The 13,685-nt window shown below is 38.0% G+C and overlaps 1 protein-coding gene across 1 annotated transcript; it reads left to right on the top strand.

Moving 5' to 3' along the window:
- Positions 1-11,525: 11,525 nt before the first annotated feature.
- On the top strand, positions 11,526-12,518 carry LOC127094656 (uncharacterized). The gene has a single exon (XM_051033464.1). It carries the CDS (start codon positions 11,526-11,528, stop codon positions 12,516-12,518), a length of 993 nt encoding a protein of 330 aa, XP_050889421.1.
- Positions 12,519-13,685: the final 1,167 nt, after the last annotated feature.

Here is a 13,685-nt window from a genome sequence, read left to right as displayed (position 1 = left end):
TTGTCATGTGTCCCCGTCGTTGACCATTACCGAATGCCTTGGTCCACTTCTCCAATGGAATATTGTCAATCCAACGTACTGCATCTGCATTTGTCAATCTGATCTCTTCGTGGTAATGTTTGAAGGAAGGTTCTGTTAATGCATACCATGCATTCACAACCTTCTTCCGTAGCATCTTGTCTTTGATCTCCCGCATGAAATATTGAGCGATATATTTAATGCAGTAGACATGCGTAGAAGGATGGTCCTGCCAGCCATTATCAAGGTTTTTATAAGCATTCTCAATTGATGGATGTCTGTCTGAAATCAGTCATAAGTTAGGCTGAGGAGCAACGTGTAATCGGAAATTTTTAAGAAAAAAACTCCATCCATCGGTAGTCTCCCTTTCAACCAGAGCGAAGGCGATTGGAAAAATTTCATTGTTGTCATCTTGTGCCATTGCCATGAGTAGCGTTCCTTTATATTTACTATACAACCATGTTCCATCAACTTGTATAATAGGTTTACAAAAAGCAAAACCTTTGATGCACGGTTCATACGCCTAGAAGAGTCGTTGGAATATGTCATTGCCACTAACACAAGTCTCGTATGGGGTATATGTCGACAAAGTCTCCAAAATGGCAATAGTCCCCAGAGCATAATGCTTAAGTGCCACCAGGTATTCTGGAAGTTATTTATACGAATCCTCCCAATTTATGAATACTCGTTCAACCTCCTTAGTCATAGATATTCATGCCTTCATGTACGAGGGGGTATAATACTATCGTGTAACGATATGCGATATTACTGTAGTCACCTTCAATGACGGATCCTTGCTAATGACAGACAAAATTTTATCGCATATTAACTGAGAGTTGAGTTTTCCATGATCCTGCATCGGATTGATGATTATGCAAGTGTGAGTTGGACCCATAGAAGCTATCTCCCAAGAATCACTCATCTTCTGGTAAGATGTTGTCAACCAGAACATGCAAAGCACATTACGACACAAGATCTTGTACCTCGTCACATTAGTTTGATCGACGGTATAATCAGCTGAGATTTCCATGTGATACTTTTTTAATAGCTCCCACACATTCTTATTTTGTGTGAAATATGTATCCCACTTTTAAATATCATTTTGTTTGCATATATGGATTGTAAAATATATTTGGCGATGGTTCATTTACACTTAAGTTCAAGTTTGTCATGTGTTGAGGCAGATAATACACATGACCAGAAGGTAATGGCTCTTGCTCATGGTCGATAGTGTCATCTCTCACCATTAGATCAACCAAAATATCTTATTCTTCTTCTTCTTCTTCTTCCTCGTCAACAACATCGACTTTGGCTTGTTCGTCGTCGTCCATTTCGCAAAAAACTTGTGACCGCTCAATGATATGAGACAATTAATTTTGTTGTAGTAAAATATACAACTCAATATCGTTGAACCTGGAATGTTCATGATTGAGAAACATATTTTGAACATCTTCATCGTCTCGGACCTTTAGCTGAAAAAACTTGACTTGGTTGTTGTAATACCCCAATTTTGACCCTAAGATCTCTCATGTTATCTCATCATATGCATTGGTTTTGAGATCACACCTTGGCATCCTCTTTACCCCCTCATTCATTGGGTTTGCATAAGGAGATATCATCAAACACATTTTATTGTATCATACTTTTTTTTTCATTATTTACTAACCAAAATACCAAAAATATGTCTATGTATAACTTAGTTTCCTTTGTAAGTAGTGTGTGCATCCACCAATGCCTTGTCAACATCACAACTATGGTTTGAGACCCTCAATGCAAGGAGATCAATCAAGATATGGTTCATATTTGTTATATACATCATATATGGATCCCCATGATCTTCATTTATCATTTTGATCAAGATTTCATCAAGAGTTTGAAGCTTGTTTGCCTTGGAAGCCCTAATTCATCTAGGTATCTTGTGTGACTTCCTCAGCAAGTTTCTTCAATATATGATCAAATATTTCAAGGGATACTTAATTATACATCATATTATACATATATGATCCTCCATAAGTCCCAAAGACCAAGATAAATTCAAGTTTGCAAGTTGGTTCATGGTGGTTGACCAAAGAAAGTCAACTGGTCAAAATTGGGGTTTCCTAGACCCTATCTCCTACAATTGTTTTCATATGAAAATGATTTAAAGATAAACTTTACTCCTTATTACATTCCAAACAACTTTCATGTTGAAGTCAAGAGCTAGTTTTGCTTGGAAAGTCATTTTTTATAGTGAAAGATTATAGGTCATTTTGTATGTACCCTAGTTAGGAGGTCAACTTCCAAGGACCATAACTTGCTCAATATTTATGAGATGAAGGTCATCCAAGTTTCATGATTAATTTTAATATGTCCTCTCCAACTTTTATTCTTTGATAAACTTCAAATTAAACTTTCAAGGGCATGTGCCAAGAGAAAACATTATAGGTCATTTTGGGCCATTACCATTGAACAAGAGATTTTCCTTAACTTCTAAAATGCATAACTCCTTCATGACAAATTCAAATGAGGTCAAATTTATGACCATGTTGAATCTGTTTTAAAGAGCTTCAACTTTTATGAATGAACTTTTTCCATTTGTAGCCCATAGCAAAAGTTATTCAAGGTGGAAGAAGTGAACATTTGACGTGGGACTTAGAAAATTTTCAATTATGTTTGATTTCCCAAACTTCCACCTCAAAATTCATCATAATCCAATATTCAAATGGAAAAGTGTTCAACATGAAAGTTGTTCCCCTTGATCTTACCTTTCCAAGAAGTCCAAGGTAGCTTCATTTGGCCAAGGATTGAATGAATTGCTCATGGATTTTCTTTAAGGTTCCATTTGGATGAATCTCATTATCACTTTTCAAATTCAAATGCATGACTTCATGACACGCTTTCAGCATCCCTCATGACCAACTTTGGATCTTTTGATATCATTTCATGGGCCTATCACACGCACATGCATCCATGCAAGTGAGAATTACTATTTTTGGAATTTTGATGGAAGTGTGTGGAAATGAATTGTTCGGCCTATAAATACATTGCCTCATGCTCAGAATTATAGATACCTTGCCCAAGCTTTGATCCTGCAACCCTACCATTCACCATTAGAGGATAAACTTGAAGGTTTTCAATTGAAAATCGAGTTTCAATTTCACTTCTGTTTTGAAGTTGAAACTCCAAGAATCCAAGTTATTCTTTGATCTAATTCAACTCCTGCAAGCTTTTTAAGTCAAGCAAAGGCGATTTGGAAGCAAGATTCAAGCTCCTCGAAGGTGATTTTTCAGAAACTTCATCTCTTCAATTCTCTCTCAATTCTTCACCATTCTCTTTGATTTTTAGTTGGCTGGAGTCCTACCAATGTAGGCAACAAGATTGAGTTGCTTTGAGGTCAAATGGAAGCAACTTAGTTCATGATCCTCAAAATTCAAATCCCTATATCTTTCTATATACTTGGAATTGGAGAAAAGTGAAGCCAGATTTGAGCTCCTGAGCATTTTCTCTTTGAAATAGTGTCCTTGTTTTTCATTTTTCATTAAGTTGAAGGTGGACCAGTCCGGTGAGGTCCACCGGAGAAGATGACCGGAGCTCTAGCTCCGGTAGAGTGTTGACGTATCCAGAACCATTTGATCATCATCTCATGTTTTAATCTCAGCATTTCCTTTTAATTACCACGTGTGTTTTGCATTGACTAGAGTCCACCATGGATGACACGCGTGTGGCCATCAGATCTGCCACCTCAATTAATGAGGGAGATCTGATGACCCTTGTTTTTTGGCCATTTATTTGGTGTTTTGAAGGGATTTTAGGTTTTGACCAAATTAAAATGTATTTTAATTCATTTTTAATTGGATTTTTAATTGATTAGTTGTTTAAAAATATTGTGGAGCCATTTGTATGGTCTTGTGATGTTTGAATTTCTGTTTGGGCCTTGGTCAAGGTTGATTTGACTTTTGTTGGATCAAAACCATTGGATTTAGGGGATTGATGAAATGTACATTTCATCTCCCAAAATGAATGGATGGTTTTGATTTGATGAAATTCCTCCCATGATCAACTTGTGTTTCTATCTTCCCCTCCATCTTCATCTTCATCCCTATTATTTCACATTCCTTCATTTGACCAATGAAATCTCTAATGTCTAAAGGCTAATTGATTCATCAATGACCTTGTGTCAGATGAACCAACACAAGTATGACTGAGATATGTCCCTCCCCCTTGATCTTTTCTTTTAGTATGTGGTATGTTTTAAGAGTTTGGTTCTTCATACCAAATCTCTAACATGCATTAACACCTAAATTTTTATTGCCCGACCTCAGATAGTTGTGACTTCTACATAAGTCCAATTATGATTGCTTAACATAGAGCTAAATTTGACCCTCAAGGCATAGCATTCTAGTAAGTGAGATTGTAAGTCTCCCATTCTTCATGGTATTGTGTGGAGACTTGACCTTTTTTCCTTTCATAGGAGCTAGTGGCATACTTGCTGAATTATCCAAGTTGGAGCCCTTCTCATGGAAGATATCTTGGTTCAAGGATCCATACTTGTGAATGAATGGTTAAGTGTTCTCTAAAGAATGACTTAATCAATTAAAAATCACCATTAACCCTAGACTAACATTTGACTAACTCTTGTTAATATTGCTTTACTTTCAAATCATTTACCTTATGCAATTTAAATTTCAGCCATTTATCATTCATTGTCATTTTACATTTCATATAACTTATTTATGTTTATGTCATTTTCACTTTGCTCATTTGAGCCATATCTTGTGATTGTATATATATTATTTGTGTGTTTTGGTTTTGTTTATGGTCCTAGGACCCTAAAATATCTAATAACAACAAAAACCCTAAAAACATTTGGTGGACTGTTGGACTTTATCTGAAATTTTGGACTTAGGATTAGGCAACATTCCCTGTGCAAAAAGGACTTGGCCAATGACAATATTCTGAGACTGAGCTATTGTGAACTGAGCCTTCATCTGATGCAAACCTTGGGATTTGTTTGAATTCATCTGTTGCTCTTCCTTTGTGCTTAATTGTTATTTGATCTTGTGTTTGATGCTCTGCTTTGAGTTGATCAAGGAATATGTCATCGCATACATCGAAAGATAAAGAAGACTACTAGCTATGGGATTTACTTGCTGGGATGTGGCCATCTTTATTTGATGCTTTAATATTCATGATGTCTGGATATTGCTAATTGCTCATTGGTTATTGCTTGATTGAAAGTCCAAGGGAAAATGGGTTTCTATATGATATTCTTGTCTATTGGATTGCATCCCATTGGTCATATCTTTTCAACCCTTAACTTTTAAATTTGTGCTTAGGATAACCTCTTCATCTCCTCCCACTTCTTTAATTTCAAAATCTCTCCCCCTTTTCAAAAACTATCTTTGCTTGTGATTTCAAACTTAGACTTGGTTTTAATGATTAGAAACTTTGGCCTTATGCCACTGAATTTTCAAAACTTTTCTTAATCAAATTTGTAAATAAACTTAATCATATTGACTTAGAATTTCAAAATACAAAAAGAAATAATAACTCCATTCAAACTTTTGGCCCTTTGGTGCCTTTCTTATTAATTTTTTGTTAAAATCAATTCACCTACTTATTTGAAATTTTTGCCACAAACTAAGAGGTTTTGATCCCTCATTTTTATGTTGGTACGTAGGCACAAGACCGAAGGTCTTGTCAAACACAAAAATATAATCAATGAATTCTTCTCTCATCCCCACACTTTATTTTTCTCAAACATCTTTTATACCAAACACATATGCACACATAAAAAAGGGCTCCCTAGGAGTACCTAGGACACTTTGGATGCTAACACCTTTCCTCTGTGTAACCAACCCCCTTACCTATAATATCTGGCATTTTATTAGTTTTAATTTTAAAACTTCTTATCTTCGGGTTTTGTTTGTACTTTTCCCTTTTCCTTTGGAAACAATAAAAGCGCATTGGCGACTCTGGTTTTATCGACGTCAAGTTTATCCATAGCTTGATGGTCATAAATTTACCGCTACATAAATTAATTGGCGACTCTGCTGGGGATCAATCCTCAGTAGATTTAGCCTACTTTTTTGTGTGTATATATTTGTATATTTGATGTTTGTATATTGTTTGTGTGATATAATCTGTCTGTTATGCTTGGTGATCTCTGAGTGGTGAGATAAGTTCTTACCCGAACTTGAGTGCAATTAAGATATGAGAATGGTATAGTCATGTTCAACTTGTGTGGAGTAGTCCTTAACAAGTTGGCTTGAGACCCATCTACTCAGTGGAGACCTTTTTGGAGTTACTGATGTCACACAAACCATTTGTGGATAGGCATTACTTTCTCTAATTTGGGGTCCGAGAAGCTGAGTACCATAGAACATTTAACCTAACTTGGCCAATTTAGGACGTAGTACGGAGACTGTTCAGGTGTAGACCTGATAACAGTTGTTACGCGATACTACACTCAAACGAGTTTCTCTTGAAAATATTATGGGGTGATGAGTCAGTCATCCTAACCTATAATATTCGATAGATGGGATTAAGACTCTGAGAGCTTTTTAGAACATGATCTACAGGTTTTTATCCTTAGTACACACCTTTGGGATGGTTCTTAACCTGACTCCATGCTCGTGACTCACAACAAACCCTTTGATTCTTGGTTGATCCGGTCAAGTCTCATCAATATCAATGGAACTTGGGTGTTGATAAGGTGAAAACCATAATCCACCAAAATGGATGCTTGATCTTGAGGGTGACTTGATCCATCCCTTGACCTTTGTTTGTGTTTGCCTTGTGTGTGATCCCTTGTGTGTGATTGTTACATTTATGATACATGTGCATCATGACATTCATCACAGAAAATAAATTTGAAGGAACTAAGGTCTTATTTGCAAATATTTCCAGACCATGGATTATGGACGAAGGAACACTAAGAAGTACAGTTTCAGATGTCCTGATTTGAAAGAGCTGAGGAAGTTGTCATCCTTTGTATTAGATCCCTTGGACTTCAAACAACGTCATGGGAAGCTTTTGTCTGTATTATCTGCCGATGTGGTTGAAGGACTTCTGAGTGTTTTGCTTCAGTTCTATGATCCTCTCTACCGGTGCTTCAGTTTTCCTGATTATCAGCTTGTACCTATGTTAGAGGAGTATGCCCATCTCTTGGGTATACCCGTATCTGACAAATTACCTTTTAGTGGATTGGAGGAGATTCCCAGATCTCATATCATAGCTGAAGCTCTTCATCTGAAGAAATCTGAGATTGATGCTCATTTGGTGAAGAAATGAGGTATTCTTGGGTTGACTTTTGAATTCCTCATTGGTAGAGATACTGTTTTTTCTCAAGTCTGTAGCATGGATGCTTTTGAAGCCATCTTTGTACTCCTCATCTATGGTTTAGCTTTGTTCCCTAACATTGACGGTTTTGTTGATTATTGATTCTAAGTGTTGGCAGCAATTTTGGTAAAACAAAGAGTGTTCACAAGATGTCATATGTGATGTCGTAACATAAGATATCCTATGTACCTGCTGGAGTTAAAGAACATGTGCAAGCAGGATTGTTTCAGAATGCCATATACAATGACAAGGCTTCTGATATTGGTTGTACCTGCTGGAGCTTAACTGGAAAACATGTTCATGCAGGATTGTTTCAGATGACATACACAATGTCATGGTATCTGATATGGTTGTACCTGCTATAAAAGGAAATTGGATTATGCAGGATTTTTTCCAAATGTCAGACCCGATGTCATGACATCCTGTACACAAAACATTCAATATGAATGTTTGGTGTTTTGTGATTGCACAATTAATGGCAATCATTGGTTGATTGAAGATATGGCTAGCTGGCGCATTCTATCAGGGATTTCAACCAGATTTACTTATTTTCCAGGGAGATCTATACAGCTGTTATAAAAAGATTTGATTGGAAAATAGATTTAGGGTTTTTAAGATGTCTAATGTTTCTATAAAAGGGGACTCAGAAAACCTGTTTGTACACACAACCAAGACTGAGCGAAATTTAGAGAGAGCTAGGGTTTGTGTCTGTAGGTCATTCAAGTCATCCATTGATGATTGAATTGGACTGATTTGTCTTCTTGATCAAAGTTGTGAAGCAAGATCAAGAGTGTGTCTTCTTGATTGAAACTGTGAAGTAAAATCAAGAGTTTATAATTGAAAAGTATTTTCTTTTCACAAGGGATTGTTGTTTAAAATCACGGGTGTGTGATTGTAAGGGAAGTGAGTGGGTTCTCATATCTAAGAGTGCTTAGGTAGAAATTGCACGGGTAGAGATTAGGTGAGAAAGACTGTAACTTGGTGAAGTGTACGGATAGTCTTTGAACTAATTCTATTATAGTGAATTTCCTTCCTGGCTTGGTAGCCCCCAGACGTAGGTGAGTTGCATCGAACTGGGTTAACAATTGCTTGTGTGATTTGCTTTACAATTCTGTTTAATTATCCGTTGTGTATTAACAGATATTAGTGTCGTGACATTACCTTCGACATCTTATATCTGATACCAGAATTTCAATTGGTATCAGAGCAGGCATCCTGCTCTGGTTCTGGGTGAGATCTAAGGGCAATACTTTCTGGCACAATGGAAAGAGATGGAGGATCTGTTCATAGGCCACCAATCTTAGATGGTTCTAACTATGACTATTGGAAACCTCGAATGGTAGCATTTCTAAAATCCCTTGACAACAAAGCGTGGAAAGTTGTGTTAACAGGTTGGGTACACCCTGTTATTACTAAAGAAGGAGAAGCCACCACTAAGAAGCCTGAAGAACAATGGTCCAAGGAAGAGGATGATCTTGCTCTTGGAAATTCTAAAGCTTTGAATGCCATCTTCAATGGAGTGGACAAGAATATTTTCAGGCTGATAAATAACTGTGAAATAGCCAAAGAGGCTTGGGACATTCTCAAGACCACTCATGAAGGCACATCTAGGGTAAAGATATCTAGACTTCAGCTGCTCACCTCCAAGTTTGAAAACTTAAGGATGAAAGAAGATGAAAACATTCATGAATTTCACATGAGTATCCTTGAGATTGCTAATGCTTCAGGAGCCCTGGGAGAGAAGATGACAGATGAAAAGTTGGTAAGAAAAATACTCAGATCACTCCCTAAGAGATTTGGAATGAAGGTAACTGCCATAGAAGAGTCTCAAGACATCTCCAACATGAGGGTAGATGAGCTAATTGGTTCCCTCCAAACCTTTGAGTTAGGATTGAATGATGGTGTTGAAAGGAAAACAAAGAGCATTGCCTTCATATCAAACACATAAGAGGATAAGAGTCAGGAGGGTGATGAAGTTCTTGTCAATGAAGTAGCTATGTTGGGAAGGCAGTTCAATAAACTGTTGAAAAAAATGGATGTAAGATCAAAGGCAAATGTCAAGAACATCTCATCTGACATCAGTAAATCCAACAATACTGGAAGAAAAGCAAGAACAGATGAGAAGCTCAAAGAAGGAAAAGAGGTTTAGTGCTATGAATGTGATGGGTATGGACACATCAGGACTGAACGTGGAACCTACCTCAAGAAACAGAAGATGAGTCTTGTTGCCACATGGTCTGATGAGAGTGATACTTAAGAGGCTGCAAATATTGTGACTGCTCTGACAGGAAGATGGGAGTCTGATGAAGACTCAAGTGATGATGAAGTAACCTTTGAAGAATTGGCATCTACCTACAGAAAGTTGTGTCACAAAAGTGTAGAGCTGTGCAAACAGATTGATAGCCAGAAGAAGGAAATTACTCAACTTGAGAACGAGAAGATAGAATACTTGGAAACCATCTCCAAGTTACAAACAGAAGCAGTGGTTCTGAATGCCAAGCTAGACAAAAATCCACAAGCTGAAAATCAGAAGATAGCACAGTTGGAAAGTGAGAAGGCAGACCATGCAAAAATCATCTCAAAATTGAAGACTGGAGTCATGTTTCAAAATTCTAAATTAGAAGAGATGACCAAGTATGTAAGAATGTTAAGCAATGGGTCTGACTCCTTAGACAAGATTCTTCAAATTAGACAAATAACAGGAGACAAATTTGGCATTGGGTATAATAACTCAAAACCTGAGAGCAGTGACACTGGTGTCAAACCTCAAGCCAAACTTAGGTGCATTCAAAAACCTGTGATGTCACATAATATGTCACAGCGCCAAAGGAGAAAACAGTTGAAAGGAAAACACCAAAGATGGAGATGCCACTACTGTGGGAAATTTGGTCATCTAAAGCCATTCTGTTATAAACTGTATGGCTATCCTAGGTCTGCTCATCATCAGGATCACCATCAATTCAGACCCAAACATCACATGCCTATCATCAAAAAGTAATGGGTCCCCAAACCTAAGGTTACAAGTCTGATAGCTCACAGTCCCCTCAGAATCTCAGCCAAAGAAGAATGGTACTTTGACAGTGGATGCTCCAGACACATGACTGGGAACCAAGACCTGCTAACTGATCTGCATCAACATACTATAAGTCATGTAACCTTTGGAGATGGAGCAAAAGGTGAAATCAAGGCAACAGGTAAACTTGATTGCCTTGGAGTACCTAGACTTGACAAGGTTCTACTAGTCAAAGGACTAACTGCAAACCTCATAAGCATTGGCCAACTGTGTGATCAAGGTCTGAATGTTAACTTCACCAAAACTGAATGCCTAATCCTTGACATAAAGACTGAAGTAATTATGAGAGGAATCAGGACCAAAGACAATTGTTACATATGGAGCTCTCAATTGGATTGTCCCTTAAAGTATTGGGTGAGTACAGATGCCCTCAAGAGTGATGAAAAACAAGGCTGGGGAAAATGTCACACAAAGATGTCACACCAGAAGTCCAGAGGAGAAAAGGTTATGATGGCTCAAAAAATTGAGAGGGTAGACCAAACAGGTGGACATTTGACCAGTCACAGGGAGAATGGAACTGTTGGGACTAAGCCACAAAGGACTCTGTGCAAAAAGGCCAAGGACAATATGGAGAAGATTTGGGTGACTCCTGTGAAAGGTATAGAAGATGATAACAGTTGGGCTCAACTGGGTTGGATGAACCATTTACTGGTTGCAGACAATGTTACACATAATGTCATAACATTGTATTATGACTTCCTGAATGTTGAAGCCAGGTCCAAAAATCACATTCAACACAGATGGACAAAATACTGTTCTAGCTATTGTCACTCCATTAGGAAATTTGTGAAAGACAAATTCAGAAGTCGAGTTTGGACTAGAACTAGCAGACAAGCTTGCAAGGAATTTGGGTAAAATTGAAAATGAGGAAGGGAAATTAAGGATTTGGACTCTTGAGAAATTATGGCAATTAAAAAGAAAAGATAAAAGAAATAAAAATAATGTCTGCCATTTTAAAAGAAAGAGCCACATTAATAATAAATCATTCCCAAGCTTTGAAAACAGTATCTATTCCCTTAACACACGCTACCTAAACTCAGCAACTGCCATTCCCATTCAACTTCTAAGAAAAGCTCAGCTAGGGCAAAGAAACCTTCCTCAAAAGTCCTACAGCATGTCTCAACATCCATCGTCATCTGGTTCCAAATCCTCCAAACATGCAAAGACTTCACCTATGGAGTTTGTAGATGAAGACGTTATGGACGTCACTCCTCTATGCATGATACCGGGCGACACCACAGGTACCTCCTCCGATGCTGAAGATAAGCAAGGTAATACCTCTGGTAACTCCTTCCTTCCTAAAGACATGTATTACACTGATCGCGCTATAAGGAGACTGGTTACTAGAATACTGAGTGAAGGACACAAAGTTGAAGGGGTCTCTACCCCTCTGTCCAGAAGGGAACCCTCTCCTGAGAGAGAACCCCATGCTGATAAAGATGATGATTCATCTAGATCAGAAAAAGAGGTGGTTGCTGAAGGGCTTTGCTCTCTAGGTAAAACCCTACCTAACAAGAAACAAAATGTGCCTCAAGAAAAGATTATTGATCTGGAGGAAGAAAGCACTGAAGGAGAAGATGATCCTTTGGTTCATCTGGTTAAACCTAGCATAGCTGAGAAACTGAGAACTAAGAAAGGGAAAAGTATGGCTAAAATGAGAGCTGCTAGAGTGAAAAAGACTACAGGAGTAGGACCCTCAAAACCCTGGAGCAAGGTTGAGGTTAGAAAAAGAAAAGAAAGACACAACTTTGATTCTGAGGAGGATGTTAAAGACGATGTCCCAGACATCTCCCCTGCAAAAAGGCAGGTTGTTCAGAAATCTCCTGGCAAGGCTGATGTTGTCCATCTAGACAATATCTCCTTTCATTTGGAAGATGGAGCAGCAAAGTGGAAATATGTTATTCAGAGAAGAGTAGCCATTGAAAGAGAACTTGGACAAGAAGCTGTAGAGGTAAAGGAGGTAATTGAGCTGATCAAAAATGTTGGACTCATGAAGACTGTGGTAACCTACCCCAATGCTATGAGGGGCTGGCTAAAGAGTTTATTGTTAATATCTCTGAGGATATTCATGATAAGAACAGCAGGGAGTTTTGCAAGGTATTTGTAAGAGGCAAATGTGTAAAATTCTCCCCAAGTGTCATCAACAAGTTCCTAGGAAGAGGAATGGATGGAGGAGTAGACCTAGAAACCATAGACAATGAGGTCTGTAGGGTTATCACAGTTGGCCAAGTTAAGGAATGGCCTAGTAGAAATCACTTATCAGTTGGAAAGCTCAGTGTTAAATATGCCATCTTGCACAAGATTGGCTCAGCTAATTGGATTCCTACTAATCATGCCTCTACTATCTCCATCAATCTTGGAAGAATCATTCATGCAATTGGAACAAGGGTTAACTATGATTTTGGCAAGTTCATATTTGAACAAACCATTAGACATGCTTCTACAAATGCTATGAAGTTACCCATTGCCTTTCCCTCCCTTATTTGTGGCATTATCCTGAGCCAACAACCAGGGATTCTGAGCACAAGTGACATCCCAAGCAGGAGAAAATCCCCTATGTCCATCCATTACAAGCTGTTTGAGGGAAGTCATGTCAATGATGTCATGACATCTGCCAGAAGGGAGTCTGCATCCAAAGGAAGTCTGATTGACCAACTAAAAGAGACCTGCAAAGAATTGGAAAATGGTATAAGGGTGGCCAAGGCCAGAAAGGAAGCTTTAGAAGTTCTCATCTGTAGCCTGGAAAGGGAAGACAGAGAAAAGGCTGGAAAGGACTCAAATACAAGATCCCAATCCTGTTCTGAAAGCTCAGAAGACTCTGAAGGTGTAGCTGAAGATGAAGATGAAGGTGAAGGAGATACTTCTTCTGATTAATGGTTCCTGCCTGTATTGAAGACTAGGAGGTGTGGTGGAAGTTGGGCTGCTGTTTGGAAGGCTGTTGTCTTGATTGGTTTTTGTTTTTGTATTTTGTGGCAGTCCTCTTGATGCCTGTTATGTAATATTTAGGACTCTTAATGAGTTCCTTGGATTTGTTCATTATTCCAGCTATCACATCTGTGTTTAATGATGTTGTGTACTTCCTGAATATTTTGTTCTAACATGCTTAATGTTATAACATCAGTTTTAACTTTCTCTGCTAGGCTAACAGACATTTATTTTGTCTGATTGGTCACCTTTGGTCAATTTTGACTAAAAAGGGGGAGAAGTGCTTGATATGGAAGTTGGATGTGGCTGATCAGAAGGACAACTATTATTGAAAAATGTGCACAGGTGT

Source organism: Lathyrus oleraceus, chromosome 1, assembly GCF_024323335.1.
Source record: "Lathyrus oleraceus cultivar Zhongwan6 chromosome 1, CAAS_Psat_ZW6_1.0, whole genome shotgun sequence".
In the NCBI taxonomy this organism is placed as follows: domain Eukaryota; kingdom Viridiplantae; phylum Streptophyta; class Magnoliopsida; order Fabales; family Fabaceae; genus Lathyrus; species Lathyrus oleraceus.
Note: the sequence above shows the minus strand (reverse complement) of the source record. Positions and strands in the feature narration are given on the sequence as shown.

What these genes read in the sequence shown, in the direction of transcription:
- LOC127094656 (XM_051033464.1), top strand. Translation starts at nt 11,526, where the DNA reads ATGTCTCAACATCCATCGTCATCTGGTTCCAAATCCTCCAAACATGCA.